The 19,360-nt window shown below is 38.2% G+C and overlaps 2 protein-coding genes across 2 annotated transcripts; one reads left to right on the forward strand and one right to left on the reverse strand.

The window, feature by feature from the left end:
* Positions 1-2,669: 2,669 nt before the first annotated feature.
* Positions 2,670-2,963, forward strand: GCK72_008711 (uncharacterized protein; the record flags this gene model as incomplete). The annotated part of the gene is made up of 1 exon (XM_053726992.1): positions 2,670-2,963. The coding sequence occupies one exon, from the start codon at positions 2,670-2,672 to the stop codon at positions 2,961-2,963; it is 294 nt and encodes a 97-aa protein (XP_053586569.1).
* Positions 2,719-7,654, reverse strand: GCK72_008712 (uncharacterized protein; the record flags this gene model as incomplete). The annotated part of the gene is made up of 5 exons (XM_053726993.1): positions 2,719-2,989; positions 3,400-3,453; positions 6,227-6,303; positions 7,378-7,464; positions 7,598-7,654. The coding sequence occupies 5 exons, from the start codon at positions 7,652-7,654 to the stop codon at positions 2,719-2,721; spliced, it is 546 nt and encodes a 181-aa protein (XP_053586570.1).
* Between the last annotated feature and the right edge of the window lie 11,706 nt (positions 7,655-19,360).

Consider the following 19,360-nt stretch of genomic DNA (forward strand, 5'->3'; position numbering starts at 1 on the left):
AAGGGAGAAAAGAGGTGCGGCAGCGAGTGATAAGACATGCAATTCGACGACGGTCGGCAGTAAAAAAGCTACGTTGGCATTTATTAGTTCACTTTATTGGGCACAAGATGGTCATGATGCATGTATGCTCTGTTGATGATAGGGCAAGTTTTTGAGTGAACAAAGAAGAAGAGAATCTGATGTTGAGGTCTTCAGAGAAGGATGAGTGTCAATGTTCTGAATGAGGTTTACGGTAATCTGGGAAAATATTTGTTTGAAATCTGTATTAGTTCGACGTCTATATAAAAACAGCGCCCCACCGCAAATGAGAGAGTTGCGGTGAGAGACGCAGAGGTTTGTTGGGGTTTTTCGTCAATTTTTGCATAACTTAAAATTTGATTGTTTTTATTGAGGAATAATTATAGTTATTCACCCAAATCTTCAAAATCATGGAATGGTCCCATTTTCTGGAAGATCTGTAGTTTGTCAAGTATTTTTAGGTGCATTCCTTACTGAAAAGAATCAAACTTTAAATTATGACAAAAAAATGTTCCGCCTAACTGTATTCCAAACTGGTTCAGTTCTTCCAAATTTAGTAAGTTATCTTGGGGCTGTTCATGATATGGGGTGTGCCGTATAACCTGTAATTGAGGCGCACCCACTTGCAATAGTTTGGATCATCCTATCTCGGCTGTCTTTAAAGATTTAAAAAATTTTTAACTGAAAAAATACTCTATGAATATTAAGCTACCAGCCTGTCTGCCCCGCCTTCGGCGGTTCAGTCGGCTGGCCTCTTCTCATTTACGTGGCAACCCTTTTTCAAATGTGTCCGCATGGCCGAGTGGTCTAAAGCGGCGGTCGTGTCCAAAGCACGCTAGTTCGGTTTTGCCCGCTGGCTTAGTTTCTCTTCTCTTTCCAAAATCGTTGCGGACAGCGCCTCAGACAGACAGACAACGCCCAATTGTCTTTTATATATAAGAATGATATTTTGTCAGTTAACAGCTTTTAGATATTTACTCTGTGAACCAAGATATACCGCTGCGAACAGACACCTCTAGGTGCTGCTCTATGAATGGTTTTACGGTATCTCCAAAAAATACTGAATAAAAATTCGACAACTGTATGAACGACATTCAAAGTTTTATAGAATTCAATAACACAAACACAGAATCATTCGAAAAATTGAAAAAGAAGAGTTTGCAGAGAAGTGAAAAATCATTATTTGGAAATTCTTTTTAGACAACCAAAATTTCCAAAACCTAACACCCTTACCAAGTGGAAACTCTCTGGTTCCTTCAAGTCTGAAATTCCGTTTACAGTATACCAAATTGATGTAATGGATGTAGTTCGATGCGATGAACGGTTTATATTTTCCAGATGAGTACCTATTTTTCTGTGTTAAATAACATAATCACTAGTTCACTTCCAGTTCGTGTTATTTTGCTTTCAAGATTTTTTCTTGAGTTGGAAGCTTCGATTGCTACTCAGCACTCACTCCTCGTGACTTAATTCTTGTGTCTAGATTGGTCAAGGTCATCTCGTGACCGACATCTGGCATTCACAGATCATCATAACTTAGATTGGGAGAAAAGAGAAAGACTTTTGTTTTCAAGGACTTTCGTAGCTAACACAAGTGTAATTAGTTTTCTGTTGATCACTTTCAATAAAATTTGATCTACAAAGGATTTCAAAGGATTGGCGGAAGCTTTCAAGGGACTTTACTCATAAGCGTACCGTTGTGTGCATTACGTCTACCGTAACCATGCTTGTCATTAGAGCGTACATACATACCATATCCAGCGATGAATTCGAGATGTTTCATGAGATGTGTGTATTGCATCACGTTCCACCAATCCGTGGTGATGGTAACGGTTTCTGCTGAGAAAATGCGCTCGAATAAGAGTTATCAATAGAGCGCACTTGATATACTCACGCTACGGGGTGATACACGTGTCATAGGTGAAGTCGAGTGTCTTTCAGGACACGGGAATGCTAAGTTAAGATCTTACTGGATTGAGCAGAGACGCGTCGCGTGCTACCTGACCCTGTGCCAACCTGCTACAGTAACCCTTCAGGTTGCATTTCTCAGTAGAGCGCACAGACTCGGGATCTGAAAGAGGCGCTGCGGTTGCGTCGCGTGCGTCTCTGATTTTTTTGTCACACGGTGCCGTCCTTTTACAGTAACCCTATCTATTCTCTTTTTTCAATAGAGCGCACTAGATTTCATTGACATAATTCTACCAATATATATGAATCTTTATTAAAGAAAACAGTTGTTTGTATATAAGTACATGAGATTTGTATCAGGGATAAATGAGTGAATTGATAATTGCAAAGTGAGCACAGTATATCACAAAAAAAGAAGAAGAAGAATGAAATAAATTATGCGTAGAATTTTTTGTTGTTCAGTTGGGAGCCCTTTTTCAAGTTTCAAAATAGAAATTTTTGGGGTGTTGACCCCCCAAATATTTCATTTTGAAACAGAGAAAAAAGTGTTTGTTTCACATGAAAGAGGTTTTCGAAAAGATAGTGTCGATGCATAAACAAATAGTAAAAAGATAATAAAAAAGGAGTCGAGAAAGAGGAAAAGGTGTGAATTTGATGGCTTAATGATAAGGAGACTCTTTGAGAGTGAAAGAAGAGAAACATTTGAAAATGACCTAATAGTGTTATGATGCAAGTGTGCTCGAATGCAATTGCAATGGAGCGCACTTGCGTCATTCGAACAAACTAGTAAACTTAAACAGAAGACTGAACAAAGTTCGCTCCAGGAGACTGACGCTGAATACTGTACTCCACTGGTTGTTGTTGAACGTATCCAGTTGGTCCCTGAGTGTAGATCACGTCTGGAGCGTACTGTGGAATCGCCTGGCTCTGAACGTATTGTTGGGTGGTGGGCGTGGCCAGTGGGACGTTCGAGTATTGTTGGGGAGCGACGTTGTATGGAGTCACCGAGGGAACTGGCGTGTAGGAGGTCGCGTTGACTGGGGTACGGATTTGGGCGTTGTAGCTGAAAGGAGAAAAGTTGTTTTGTAGGAGAATGTGTACACATCACTCGCTTAAAACTCAACGGGATGAGCTGAAAAATAGACCGAAATGTAGATTTCGGCGAGTCCTATAACTGTGACCTTATACGGGAGGGATGAATATTTGTTAATGAGCCTCGGGCCGGGCCAGAATGATTTTTTCGATCATTTTTGCGTTTGTCCTGGCTCGACGTACATTAACGACTAGCCATCCGGTCCCTACTAGGTCACAGACATAGAACTCCCGGAGATCTACATTTTGGTATATTTTTCAGCTCATAAAACTCTATTTGGAGCGAGTTAGGCGTCGGGCCATGTCGGCCAGTTTTGTCCATTTTTTTTTGAAGAACAGCAAGTATCGATATTTAAGAAATTTTCGAAATACAAAACTTACTCAAAGTTCTGAGTTGGTGCTGGATTGTAGGCGAAGTCAGAAGCTGGTTGCTCTCTGAAAAATGGATAATTGGGATTCGGTTTATAGGGGAAATTCAGGAAATGAGGATTGCGTAGAGGTTTTTTTTTACAAAATATGGTTCTCAAAAATGAATTTCTATCGAACATTTTCTGCATACATGACCGCTCAAAAGGTGATCAACTTTGCCTGTTTTCAGTGGAAAATGACCAACTTTGACAGTGTATTTCGGTGTCACCTGATTGTCCGACAAGCTCATATTTTTATAGGTTGGACAGAACAAAAACAGCATATCATTTTTGTGATTGACCATTTCTTTGTATGGACACCATCTTGAAACTAACTTTTTTGTAGGTTCAAAGTAATTTATTCCTGAAATCGACTGTTTCAGTGCATACCAGCTCAATTTGGGAGCATTTTACTTTGGCAACCTGTAACTTTCAATATAGTGTCTCTTTGAGAAATAGTCAATTACAAAAAAATAATGTTATTTTCGCTCTGTTTAGCCCATATGTTTATCGGTCAATCAGATGACACCGAAATACAATGTCAAAGTTGACAGTTGAAAAGTTGAAAACCTTTTGAGCGGTACTGTACATGCGTTCATTTTATTCAGGCTTGCTAACCGGGCCGAAACGGGCCGACACGGGCCGGCTCGTAACTCGCTTCAAACTCAATATTATGAGCAGAAAGTTATACCAAAATTTAGCATTCGGCAAGTTCTTTGTCGGTGGCCTACTACGGGACGGATGGCTATTTGTTAATGTGCCGCGGGTCGGGCTAGTAAGGCTTTTTGGGCCATTTTCGCGTTTTTAGCACTTTACCCTGGCTTGAGGTACATTCACGACTAGCCATCCGGCCCCCACTGGGTTACTGTTATAGAACTCGCTGAGATCTACATTTTCGTATATTTTTCAGTAAGGCTTTTTTGGCCATTTTCGAGTTTTTAGCACTTTTTCCCGGCCTGCGACGTATTAACAAAATGCCATCCTGTCCGTAGTAGGTCAGTGACATAGAACTCGTCGATTTCTACATTTTGGTATATTTTTCAGCTCATAATATTGAGCTTGAAGCGAGTTACGCGCCGGCCCGGTTTGCAAGTATGATTTTATTACTAGTCTACAAAAGATTGTCTCTCTTTTGGAGATACTACACTGCTCGACATAAGTATACAGCCACTTCGTTTTTCAAATTTTTTTCATAAATGAGAAAGTCTTCCATGGAATCTCAAATGCGGAAAAATACTGCTCTGGAGGCATAAAATTATGCGATAGAACAAATTAGATCCCTCTCTATACTTTTCGAAAAAAATTGATTTTTTGTGAAAAACAGCTTTTTTCGACGCGACATAAGTATACAGCCAGTACCTGAAAAATGGCGTAGAAGTTCAAAGCTGTTTCAAATTACCAATAATCATATTTACAGTCCAATAGTGACTGTTTTGATGCACTTTTTGACACTTCAAGTTAAGAAATTAAAAAAATTTTGAGCACAACATGGAGAAAAATGCAAAAAAGCTTGTAACGCATTTATGAATCTATTATCACAATGATATTTTTTGTTAGCAATAAGAAAGCTACAGGATTTATCTGGAATTATGTTTTGAGCCTGTTATAAGAACTTCTATCACTCAATGAAATAGGGATTTGTGTCCTTTTATTGCTAATTCTTTGTTTTTCATGTATGTTTTCTCACTTTCGTTAAAAAATAACAATCGGAGGTGAGATCCCGGTTGGTCCAGTATAATTTTACAATTTTAGGGTTCTTCATGAACATTTATTACACATCTTATCGGGATAAAACTTGCTTACTTGAGACCAGGGATGACATTTTTGTTAAGAAAGTTGGGATGTAAATTTGAAAACGGAGTCACTGGGTTAAACAACCGAATAACAAAATTTTTATGGGTCTTTAGGTTTAAAGCACCTACTACGCCATAGCTTTCTTGAATTACAGTAATGTTTTAACCTTTCAAGACTCTTTTTTTGCTCATACTTATCTTGTCGTTTATCTGTATTTGTTGGCAGCTAGTTTCTTTCACTGACGCTTCTCCAGACATCAAGTAAGCAAGTTTTATCCCGATAAGATGTGTAATAAATGTTCATGAAGAACCCTAAAATTGTAAAATTATACTGGACCAACCGGGATCTCACCTCCGATTGTTATTTTTTAACGAAAGTGAGAAAACATACATGAAAAACAAAGAATTAGCAATAAAAGGACACAAATCCCTATTTCATTGAGTGATAGAAGTTCTTATAACAGGCTCAAAACATAATTCCAGATAAATCCTGTAGCTTTCTTATTGCTAACAAAAAATATCATTGTGATAATAGATTCATAAATGCGTTACAAGCTTTTTTGCATTTTTCTCCATGTTGTGCTCAAAATTTTTTTAATTTCTTAACTTGAAGTGTCAAAAAGTGCATCAAAACAGTCACTATTGGACTGTAAATATGATTATTGGTAATTTGAAACAGCTTTGAACTTCTACGCCATTTTTCAGGTACTGGCTGTATACTTATGTCGCGTCGAAAAAAGCTGTTTTTCACAAAAAATCAATTTTTTTCGAAAAGTATAGAGAGGGATCTAATTTGTTCTATCGCATAATTTTATGCCTCCAGAGCAGTATTTTTCCGCATTTGAGATTCCATGGAAGACTTTCTCATTTATGAAAAAAATTTGAAAAATGAAGTGGCTGTATACTTATGTCGAGCAGTGTATACAATCTGATAACATACAGTACACGAAGACATCTGTATGACCCTATTTCCAAAATAAAAAGTCTCACTGATCCCCAAAATCTTACCTGTATTGCTGTTGTGGTTGTGCCCATTGCGCAGAATTCCTTCCAGAGTGTAGCCGCTGTTTGTCATCTCCTCTCATCTGGAATTTCAATTTTCTTATTACCCAAGTCTATGGAATCTTTCGATCTTTAGAAGGCCATCCATCCCTCCCTCCCCACCAAGTTTCCATTTCCCAAAAGTTCTGCACCTCCGATTGAATGTCCACATGAGCTTGACCTTCTCCCCCCTCTCTAAAGTCTGGCTTATTTGTCAAATGCTTCTGTTTCTTTCTCTCGCTCTCTGCGTCTCTCACTATCCCTTACTCTCTCCAATTTCTGTTCCGTTCACATGCAAATACAAACATTACATGTACAATATGGATGATTCCTTCTTCTTCTTCTTTTCCCCGTAGTCGCAACCCAAAAGCACATATGAAATTCTTTGCGAGCCGCCCATCTTTTTCTACCGCACGGAAAGGAAGGAGACTTAGAGAATACACAAACAGACTGACTGAGGAAAGGGAAAGAAAAATAAGAAGAAGAAGACAAAAATCGTATAGTTTCTGGGCATGAATGAAACAAAGTATTATCTCAGAAATTACAGATTTTCAGTTTTCCGACAGGGCCTCAAGACTTTGCTACAACCTTGTTCTACCGAAACTCAGAGAAAATAGTGTAGGAGATTGAGATCCGCAGGGAAAACGGGATTTCGGTAGGGCGCGGTTGTGAAAACTGTGCAGCTTCTGTATCCCTTAGATCTTCAAAGATACCGCTGATTGAAAATTGGGCCAAAAACATATCGGAGATGATGGGAACGAAATTTTCAGACTTTCGAATTCAAGACTCTTTTTTTGTTTAAATGATATAAATGACGTTTTTCTGAAATTCCGATTTCTGAGGGTCTTATGGAATGTATTTGATTGGGTAATTTGAACTCCCGAAAAACGCGCCAAAGGCACCCCAGTCACCTGGAAAACATCTAATATCTCAGAGAACCCATAAATTCAACCAACTCTTATGAGCCCTTTTTCTCCATGCTTATTTTTCAAATTCGCTGAGCAGCGACTCCCGCTAAGTCTACGATGATACGCAGCTCTTCAAAAACATTGTTTTACACCAAATGAGCCCGTGTACAACCACAAAATCTTATTTTAATAATTTTTTTTTTAACTCACTCCTTTAACGACAACCATATAAATCGCAACGACAACTGCAGCCAACAGAACGACACCTCCAATTACAATGGCGAAGACCACAGCGATCTGAAATTATATGATTTTAGAGATTATAAGGAAGTTTTCAGCTTGAAAAACAATTTAGAACATTCTAGAGTTTTTAGACCATCGAGAAAGTTCCCAGTAATAAGCTCCGCCCCTTCCCTCTAAAAACCGTAACCTGTGGTCCATTTCCAGCGAATGGCTCATCAAATGTGTATGCCGGGCGATAAGTCATTAGGTAATATGAAAGACTCATGATGAAAGTCCAGGAGGGAGTGAGGGAGGGTTCCAATATTTGGACACCTTGAGTAAGAGTCCCCCCAAGAATTTCGGATAGGGTTACCCCCAGTCATGGGGGGGGGGACGTGAGAATATGCTCAAGTCCGAACAAGGTAAGCTATTATTATAAATTGCTCGAAAAACGGATGTCTACCCCTAACTTGTGACCTCTTTTCCCGCTCGTCTAGGTAGTTGACAGGCAGAAAACTTCTGGGAAACATCACTGATAGAGAGAGAATGATAAAAATACTTAGAAGAGGCCAAAAGTCAAAGTTCATTGGGGTCTTACATGAAATGCTTATGATATAGTCGTGATGTATTGATTATAGTTTGAATTTGACCTACTTGTTAGTTTCACTTATTGTGTTTGCTAGGTATTTAGTTCAAAGTTCTGACCGTGTCAGATTTGCTTGATCTTTTAAGTTTGTGGGCGGAGTCTTCCTATTTAGAAATCCGAGATTTCAAAACTTAGGTACTTTTTCAAGCTGCATAATGTGGTCAAATATTTTTTTAAAAATTCACTGGGTTTCCAACGACATCAGCTAAATCGTCTTTCGTGACGAGGTTTCAGAAAAGTTCTTAATTGTGTTTGCAAAAATTGCATTTGTGTTGCAAAAATTGCATTTTATGCATTCGATAATTATAATAAGTTAAAATTAGGTTAATTGAATTTGATTTATTGGAAATGAACAAGTAGAGTTTTACATCATAAAATATGATACTTGAACAAATTTATATAAAGACAGCTACAGTTGGAACTAGAGGAAACTATCAAACTAAAAATTCAAAAAAGGATTTGCTACTTTAGACAATTTTCAGATTATTGTACAAAATCTTGTTAACACCTTGCTTATGTCAAAGTATTTGAAGAATAAGCCCATTTAGAAAAGTATGGGTGGGCTTGATGGGAGTAAGGAGAACGGACTTGGCAAGGTGTTTCAATGAACATGGACTGTCTGTCTGTGTGTCGGTTTGTCTGAATGTCCTCGTTATCCCGGTCTAAAGTAAAAATGGGATAGAAGATTGTAAGGTTTGCTCTCTTATAGTTTCAGAGTTTTCTAATCATTTCGATGCTCACAGATCAATTTAAGATAAGTTGTTTTTCATAACGAAATTTTTTAATGACTGGTTTTCCTGAAGCTTAAAACATCTCGATCCTCCTTATATCTAATCGAAAATCATACCTGATAGTTATACTGATTGTGATTGTACGACATGGTTGTTGATGACGAATAGAGCAAAATGAGTCAGTCGAAATGGTCGTTGTCGTCTTCTCTCTCTCTTCAAAATGATAATAATTAAAACTCCGTCAAGCGCGGTGCGGGAGCGGAAAAAGAGAAGAAGGCAAAAAGATGGAAAATGGTATGATGAGAAATAGAGAAAAAGAAGGGAAAGAAGAAGAAGAAGAGAGGATTGACTGAGTCAACATTGGAAAAGTTTAGAAAGACAGGGGAGGTGGGAGTGAACAAAACATGCGGGAAGAAGAAGAAGAAGACTCATGAGTGAATAAGAACAACACATCAGGTGCAACTATATCTTTTGTAACAGATGGAATGGAGAAAGGTGTCTGTGGGTCTGGATGTCTGGATGTCCAAGCGGGGGATCTCTACGGTATGAAACAACAAATAAGCACTAGAAAAACGCTGCGATAATAATAAAGTACTATCAAGAGATCAAATACTCAATCTCAAAAACAAAAAATAAAGCACCGGCGTGAATAGTAACTTTTACATCAGCGAATAGAACGCCAAAAAATTTCCGTTTTATTTTAACGAGTTTCTGAAACTACAAAATGTCTCTGAGACAGTTGAAAATATAACGGCATGCAGTTATACTACAGTTTTTACGTAATACTTGTCAAAAATCCCAATGAATCTTATGTGAAATGATTTATTTTTTGGGTTTCTGAAAATTTTGAGTCTGGGATTTGGTATTTGAATTACCTGGCTTCAACATATTGAAAATGTTTACTAAAAAGTTCTTAATCTAGTGGTAGTTGTACTAAAAAATTTCGTCATCATAGGAGAACTAATTGTTTTAAACTAAATGAGAACCTACAAAGCATTCATTAATCTCTCTACTGAAACCATGAAACATGGACCAGTTGGTTTTGAAACAAACCAGTTCTACCTGGTACTAGATTAGATTTAGGTAGTTTCTCGAAAATTTCTGTATTTCTAGACTTCTAACAATATTTTTCAGAAAGTGTTTCAAGATATTTACAAAATTCTGAAGTAAAATCTCCCCACTAGGACTTGTTCACACAATCCGGTGGGCAACCAGACAAACCGACGGACCGACAGAAAGGAAATATGACTGAGAAGATTACTTCAGAGTTTACTAGTAGATTAACGTCTGGCCGCCAATTTTCAGAGTTTAACACCGTCAGGTACGGTCCATGTTCATTGAAACACCATGTCAAGCCCGTTCCCGTAATTCCCATCGAGCCCACCAATGCTCCTCGAAAATTTCCGGTCCGCTTATGCTTCAAGTATTTTAAAAGGAGAGATGTGTTCTCTCTCTCTCTCCGTAAAGGAATCGATTGAACGAAAAATGTTTACTTCGGCGAAAAAATATAAAGGGGGAAACTCACATGGGTGGTATATATTTGTTAGTCTACACAATACACAAAGTCATGTGTTTTTTCCGTTGGCATTCGGTTACAACACCTTGGTTTTTGAGGTGCTTTTATTGATAGAATAACAAGAAAGTTTGAAAATTTGTTGGAATGGACTGAGAGGAGTTGAATAACAATAACATTGTGGAGTGATAAGAGGAGAAGGAAATGAGACGGGTGGCTTGTTGGTAATTAGTGAAGAACAGGGAACATATATAATAGAGGAAACAAAAAATTTGAGTTCGAAAAGTTTAGATGTTTTTATTTATGGGAACAGAAATTTTCAAATTTAAACCTGATTGTGAGTCATCAAAACGTTTCAGTAGATGAGTATTTTGGAATGTGCCAATTTTGGTCATTTTTGATTAAAATCTGTCTAAAGGGAATCAAAAACCGACCGGAGCAATTTTGAGTAGAAATAAGAATCAGGGAAACGGATTTGAGCACAGTGTTTCAATGAGCACGTACTGTCTCTCTGTTTATTGCTGAACACTAACAAGCTCTGAGAGTAGAAACGTTGTTGAGGATTTCTAATTCTACTGTTTTTGGGTATTATTATGAAGACGCGAAAAGAGGACACTATGCCTAGATTACTACAGTCACCTAATTTAAAAACACACACTAGATGCTAACAAACCAATCAAACATAAACCAGCTTTCATCTCCGAATAGGCTCTACTAAATTTGGAAAACATTTCAGCACTATCACAGACCGTGTTTCTTGATTTTTGTATTCTTCTAAGAAACTGTGTTTTCCTGATTATCAGTGGAGCACGATTGCTTAACTAGTGAAATGATTTTACTAGGGAAGGTCCTCGATTCTGTCTGGAGATAAGGGGCGTGACCTACATGTATCATTGGAAAGCTGAAATCACGCTGATTCCAAATATATATTCAGTTTTTGTTTTCGAGGCCTGGTATTCGAGAAAAACAAGGTCAAAGTTAGAAATAATGACAAATTATTGCAAAAAAAATTTTTTGAAATTTTTTTGCGATTTTCGCGTGTTAAAAAGGCAATAATTTGTCATTTTTTCTAACTTTGACCTTGTTTTCTCGAATACCAGGCCTCGAGGGCAAAAACTGAATATATATTTGGAATCAGCATGATTTCAGCTTTCCAATGATATAGGCCACGTCCCTTATCTCCAGACCGAGTCGAGGGCCTTCCCTAGTTAGTCAAGAACAGTTTTCGAAAATTTTCAAGCATGCTCAAACTTCAGAAACACTAGTGGAATCTGCGATCGAGTACCGGTTGGAGACAAATCGTGAAAACTTTATTTGAAATTCGTTTTTAATTGAATGGCATGCTTTTCTAACACATGGTTTGAGTAATCTGGCCCCATTCTTAAGTACTGAAATATATCTCTACAGAAGTTCAAAGTTGAAACTATCAATCTCTTTTCTTCCAAGTTTCCCAGACTAATCAATAAAATGCATTTCGAAAAGGTAAATAAATTTTGCGCAACAAGTAATAATATAATAATGCAAGAGGGCAGGAAGGCGGGCGGAGACCGTTTTAACGGGTTTTCCTTCTCTCCGAACACAAAACAAACAGAGAGAATACTCGTTCTGTTCCCTCTCTATCTCTAGTGAGCACAAATATATACTCATTTCTGTTTAAAACACACGTAGCTTTCATGTAAATACATAAGAAAGAATTGTATGCTTTCTGGAATTTCACTTTTTGTTTGATAACAGATTTACTATTGGCACTTACACAAGTTTTTGTGAATGGGGGGGGGGAGGGGGTCAAGAAGGAAATTTTTCTGAAAATTGTCTAGAAGGGCGCGGTTGCAACTGAGTACTCACTGAAAGAAAGTGTAAAGACTGATTCTCACTAGAGCGCGATCGCATATGTCCGTGCTGGACCTCCGTAAATGCTTAAAACTTCTAGTTGTCAGTGAGTGCTGGCCGAAAATTTTCAGTTTGGTTTCTAGGCCACCGATGGTCTCTAGCTGAAAACTTTCTGTTGCTATTGATAAGCAGATAACATTGAAATTAAGGGAAGGACCAAGTGGCAAGCAGAATTGGAAGTGTTTTTTTTTCAGCTGGCGGTCTAGAAACCTAAAGTGAAAAGTTCAGCCAGCACCAACCAGTTTGGGAGGTGGAATATTTACTAAGTTTTGAATTATAGTAGTTCCGTTGCAAGTTGCATCCGCGCCCCGCTAGACTTGGCGGCAAATTTGAACTTTTTCAAATTTAACTCGCTGCGCCGTTGAATACTTTCGCTACACAGATTAATATGACACAATTTGACTACCGCGTGTCATTTCTACTAGAACTTTCAACCCTCGCGCCAAAATATAGTTTGAGTTCAACAGAGCGCGGTTGCATAAAACTCCGAATCCAAAAAGCCGTTGTGGAAGCTGACATAAGCATTCTAAGAGATCCAAATTCTACAATTTAATTGTATGATCATAATTTAATCATAATTACTAATGAGTTCTCAGTAGAGCGCAATTCCATAAATAAACCGCTACTGATCATTGTTCAACAGAGCGCGTTTACATACCCTACATACCAAAAGTAATCAAGGTAGGGAGGTCACATGGAGAGAAGGTAGAAATGTACAAATATTTAGAAAAGAATAGGAAGAAGAAAACTAGATTTTGGAGATGAAAAAAAAAAGAAAAATAGGAAAAAGCGAAGAAGACAAATAAACAAACATCGAGAAGTACACATTGTTGAATATTTTCTGTTGCTGTTTTTCTTTTTTCTGCTATTTTCGATCGGAAATTATGCAAATTTTGAATATTCAAACATCCGGTGACTTGAACAGAAGACAATTCAAAGAACTACCTGGCCTAGAACCCCAAACCTAGGCCACCAGCGTAAATACGTCACCAGAATGTTGTATACACACATAAAAACAGTCTGAAAAGGGTGTGATGATAGTTTGATAATTCGCAAATAAGCGAGAGCAGTGAGACGATTGATGATTGCATACAAGAGCGGGAGGTTGGGGGGAGAAAAAAGGCGGAGCTTGGAATGAATCAGAATAAAAAATAACGGATGAGTCAAGGACCAGGTGTATGTGGGTGTGCATAAGAGAGATAGGAAGTAAAAGATTTTTTAAATTCTGATTGGAGCGCGTTTCAAATACTCCCAACCAAATTTTGGCAATGGAGCGCATTTGCAGCGGAGCTAATGCGCTCTATTAATAACCTCGCTGGTTACGGTAGTCATCATTAGTGGCGTACGCGACGCAATCGCTGCGCCTGGTCTCTGGGAGAGTCTCACCTATTTAACAAGGGTTAGCAATAGAGCGTAGTAGCTACAGATTGGAAAAACATTTCCAGCTACAGTAAGTCAGGCTCCAGTAGAGCGAAATTGCACACCACTCTTAACACTAAAAATGAACGGAATCAGCGTAGCCCCGCCCCCTTAGGAGTTAATCCATCAAAGTTATACGGCTGGAAATCTGGAGTCAAGGGAATTCAGAACCTGTCTTCAAAGTTGAGCTAAAATTCAAATGAACCGAGTAACGAGGCTTTTAGTGTGGTAAGTTTATAATTTACAAGCTGCGTACTGTCGAAAATAGCTTTTCGGTGTTTGCAGATTTCAAATTTTAATTTCAAATTCTGGGCCCCGCCCCCTAAACATATCAGAAATGACCGGCACTCACTTTTTGCGAGGTTCAGGTACATATTACCTCAGCAGAGTTCTTTACAACTGCGCTCCACCGAAATGCTCTTGAAAAATGTCTCTTTTTCTCTGAGTCTTTCAATTTCGCACAAAATTTTCTTCGGGTTTCGGTAGAGCGCGGTTGTAAGAAGCGTTCCGTGCTAATAGGCCTGTAAAAGAAGTTTGAGGGAAAGGTCTTGCGCGAAAAAGTAAAACATGAATAAAAACATTTTAGGCTCCGCCCCAAAAAAAGAGTTGAATTACGGTAAACCCATTAAACTGCTTGTACAGGTACTTCTACTTCGTTTATTCATTTCTATGCTTTCCGTTTTGAGGGCGGGCCTAAAATCCAAGGAAAAATTTAACGTATGCCAAGGCCGAGTGCCCCTCTATAAATGACATTTTAAGCTTCCAAGCATGGTACAAATTTTCTTGAAGAAAGGGAAAATCGGAAAAATCTGAAAAACGAAATAAAACATATTTCATTCAAAACGAAATGGTTGCGTCCTGTCATCATCAATAAATGTATGCATTTCCCCCTCTCCTCCTCTATCTATTCTCTATAGATTTACGACACCGACCACAGTAGCTGGGAGGAGGCAGTGATAAAAAGTGTCATGTTAACTGCATTGAAGCGAGTGAAATATATGGAAAATATGTATGTGTGTGTAAATATCAAATGCCAACGAGTGTTGTCAGGTAAATACAGAGAAAACGGTACAGTAGGAGATAATCTAGAATCCCAAAAATTAAGGAACTGTGCTGTTTTTCAAGCTTTCTGAGAACGGCTAACTTTCAAATCTAACGAAGAGTCTAAAGTAAAAAGTGATACAAGAAAATTAAAGGAGGACTGAAGTCATATTTTGTTTATTTTTGTTTCAGATTCCGATAATTCAGACAATTCTAACTAGGGAAGGTCATAGACTCGGTCTGGAGTTTTGGGTCGTGACCTATATCATTGGAAACCTGAGAAAACGCTGATTCCAAATATATATTCAGTTTTTGCCCTCGAAGCCTGGTGTTAGAGCAAAAACGAAGTCAAAGTTCGAAAAGTAACAAATTATTGCCTTTCTGACACGCGAAAAATGTTTGGAAATTTTTTTGCGATTTTCGCGTGTTAAAAAGACAATAATTTGTCTTTTTTTTCCAATTTTGACCTTGTTTTTCTCGAATACCAGTCCTCTAGGGCAAAACCTGAATATATATATAAGAAAAGTAAGAAACTTTTATTGTTGGAGTTAAAACTTTGCTCTAAACACCACAATTCCCGTTCTCTTGACTCGGAAGAAGCCTAGGTGGAAGAAGTTTTCCGCGCGACCGTGTAGTCCTCTCGGACAACGTTTTTTTGCTGAATTCCTCGTTTCCTCACCTTTTCAAATGTACTTTCATGTGTTTTTCAATTTATATCGCAAAAAATAGAAAAAAAACTGAGAAAACTTGTTGGAAAAAAGTGAGAAAGCGAAGAAATGAGCAAAAATCTTGTCCGAGAGGAGTACACGACCGCGCGGAAAAAACTCTTCCACCAATGCTCATTTCGAGTCAGGAGAACGGGAATCGTAGCGTTTTGATCAATTTTTAGGTACTAAATAGAACTGACTAAAAAGTTCTGGAAAACTTTGATTTTGAAGTTTCCGAGTAAAAATAACGCGACCAAACCGTCAAAAAAGGCGCAATCAGTTGTCGTCTCCACTGATAAAACTCTTCTCGATTAAAATAAGACATTTCTATTTATGTCAACCACCATAGGGGTCTTAAATACTTTTTCAGAGAAGTCAGCAGCAAATGACCAAAATAATCGGGACGCTTTTATTATCAAATTAATACCCGATTTAGAAGGTAGCTGCTCGTACGAAATTGCTTCTATTTTTGGAGTTAATGTTTAAAATTAATAGGATGATGGGGCGGCTACCTGATAAGTATGGGGAGACAATAGATTACTGAAATTTCAGAGAGAGGAGGTTCAAGGAGGTCAAAAGTGTAAATTGTACAAAAAATGCAAATATCTATTGTAGAATTTTGTCAATTTCCTCTGTCAGGATTCAGGACTTCTCGGGATCTTGGATTCCTTCAAAGGCAACATTTAAATACAAGATAAGCAAGCTAAGCTAGTGCGCTCTACTGATAACCGCAAAGATTCGGGTTACGGTAGCGAAAAAAAATACTGTAGATCCCAAAGCATAAAATCATTATTAGCGAAGTATAGTGTTTATAACTGCGCTCTACCGAATTTTCTCTGTTTTCTCAGAGTCTCTCGCTCTCTTAAACGTGTTTTTTTCATAGTTGCAGTAGAGCGCAGGTGCAAACACTCTGATGTGGCAATAGCCGATACTTTACCATGATTCCTCGAGTTTGTCGGTGTTTCTGTTTGTCCCGATGTCCGCACAACCACCAAAATAAGAGAAAATAAAATAAAAAGCTAAACCGCATGATAACTCACATGCTTTTTCTCTTCTTCACCAACATATTTTTCTTCAATTTTTCCGCAGAAAGACAGTTTTCATCTTCTCTTCTCTCTATCTCTATTCATGACAAACACACCACTCCGCGAAACACTTTTTTCCGAGATAAGGGAACAAAGTTTTGTTGATTTTTTCTTTCATTTTTGGAAAGTTTCGAAACTATTTATGGAAGTGAGGTCAATTTGGAAAATGTTAGATTTGTCAGGTGACGAAGTCAGGACACACAGATCGATAGACAGACAGGAGATATACACAAATCCTTTAGAGAAAGAAAAACTAATGTCTGTCAATCAGGTGTAACCTCGCTCCACCGAAACTCCAAAAAAATCGTGATGAGAGACAGAGACTTGACTTTGATTCAGTAAGGTGGGAAAATTGATAAATGTTAGTTCTTTTTTAGTAGGCTAGAACATCTAGAACACAAATGAACCTCAACGAAACTAAAAACCACCACCAAACATCTGTTCCTTCATAGGAAATAAACGGTCAAAGTCATACATATGAGGATGATTCACAAGAAGAGTAAGTGATATGTGCAAATTCATATCAGAGGTTTCCAAAAACCGACAACTTTTGAAAGTTGCATCGGAAAACAATATTTGCCTATGAGTCAAGTAAGATGTTGGAATGGACCAGGGTTGGTAAATTCCGGGCCGGGCCGGGCCTGGCCGACTGAAAAATTTTCCTCAACCGGCCCGGCCCGGCCTGATCGGCCCAAAGGGCCCGGCTACTGAAGAAATTTAAAATTTTCAGAAAAAAGTTTGAATTCTTTTTTTGCAAAAAAGTAGAATTTTCGACTCTGTTTAGGAATATCGATAAAAACTGAAGTATACGAGAATTTTAGAGCATTTTGATTATTTTTTAATGAAAATTTCGAAAAAATATGTGAAAAAGTGTGCACATTTTTTGAATCCGGGCAAAAAATTTCTGGCAGCCCGGCCCAGGATTTCCCAACACTGGAATGGACTATAGATATCTGGGAAAAACCTTTGCACAGACAGAAACTCATTGTACCTGATTGTTGCTTTTTGTTAAACTATTATCTAGGAAGTGCGCTCTCTTGCAAACGATTTAAAAAAAAGTAAATCAAAACCGTTGGAGCACACTGATAGGCCGACAAAGGTATTTTGTAATGGTCAAAGCCATATTTGATAGGTATGATTCACAAAAAATGTAACTGATATGTGCAATTTCATATCAGAGGTGTCAATGTTCCGAAAACGGACAACTTTTGAAAATTGCTTCGAGAAACAATATTTGCTCTGTGAGTCAACGGGTCTGATATTTTTTTAGAACGGTCTAAACATCTGGATAGACATCCGGACAACAACACAGACAGACAGACGATAGAGCCGCTGAACTGTAATTACAGACACCAAGTTCACACGAACACACACTTAATATAAGCCTTGCGGTGTTATTACAAAAGTGGGTGGAGCCTAAAAGCACTAGTTTTTAGATCGAGTGCTTTGAAGTAACATCCGCATGAGATTCAAAATAGAAATGATAGCAAAAACTCGTTAGACTGTCGAAAAAGTGTCACAAAAAATGCGAGAGCATTGACCCAAAATTATTCAAAAATTATTTAAATAACTGTTTATCAAAAATCCACGACGACGGAGCCAATTGGAGCGCGGCAGCATTATCTATGACCTCGTACCCAAGTAATCAGAAAATTACTAAAACTTGAATAAAAAAGAAAAAAAACCTGACTCATCCCTCTCTCCAATTTCCCACTCTTTACAAGTTGGAGAGAGGTCAACACTACATTTTCCCATTCAAAACGAGCATGTGTAATATTGAAAAAATTGAGAATAAGAGGCGGGAGTGAGTCATTCCTCCTCTCTTCAAGGAATGAGTCATCATCCATACTCCTTATTTAGAAAACGGGGAAAAGTGAATCGAAATTCCACGAGATAGGGAACTTGGACTCACAGACAAACAGACAGACACGGAAACGTGAAGGAAGTCATTCTGGGTGATAGCCTATCACTGATAGGATATCTAGACACTCAGACGTCGTATTGTGACTTATTTGTCCAGCTGGACTATACATACTTTGTTTTCAATGTTCTGTTTCAAGATTTTCAACTCCAATTTTGCCTGATAACATCCCACCGTTGCTGTAGGGAATTCCTTCCTTCGACTTCCGACATCCAGGCTGTTTTTCACTTCCTACTTCCGCCTTCCGTTAGCAAACTTTTTGTCACTTCCGGCTTCCGTGTAAAGTGTTCAATTTTTTTCAACTGAATTTTCACTTCTATTTTTCGACTGAATCCGGTGGTTTTTGATGATATCTTGTATGAAAACAACACCAAAATTCGTTTTCAGAGATGACTGGAAAAAATGTTCCTCAAATAGATTTTTCGAAATTTACTTCCGACTTCCGACTTCCGACTTTCCTTTTTCAGAATTCCGACTTCCGACTTCCTTTTCCGAAAAAGTACCTCCGCACAGCTCTGTAGGCCACATTCGCGATAAGGCCAGGGCTACCAATGCAGCCGCGCTCTACTGGCAAGAGTGGGGCATTTTTTGCGGACTCATTATAGCCACTATCGGAATCCTCTATCTCACTAGGGAATGACTCACACAAAGTATGGAGATACACAACATGATATATATCGCTGGAAAGCTGACGTTTCCCTGATTCCGAATCTATATTCAGTTTTTGCAGTGGCCCTCCCAGTTTTGAGAAATCCGGCTCCAAAGTTTGGGTAAAATTTAGTGTTAAAACTCAAGTTGCCAACCCGCGTGTTGCCCCAACACGTAAATCCATTCGAGGAATAGTTAAATCAGCGGTTGAATGGCCTAGGGGGTTACAGGTGTGGTAGTATGTGGACACTCTATGGTTCGACTCCTTGCTTTTTCTTTCTTTTTTTACTTTTTTTTAATCCTCGTTTTTGGGTCACTTGGTCATCACAATGTGTCAGAAATAGGTTTTTGAAGCTTTTCCAGTCCATAT

The sequence above is a fragment of the Caenorhabditis remanei genome, chromosome III (assembly GCF_010183535.1).
Source record: "Caenorhabditis remanei strain PX506 chromosome III, whole genome shotgun sequence".
Taxonomy (NCBI): Eukaryota; Metazoa; Nematoda; class Chromadorea; order Rhabditida; family Rhabditidae; genus Caenorhabditis; species Caenorhabditis remanei.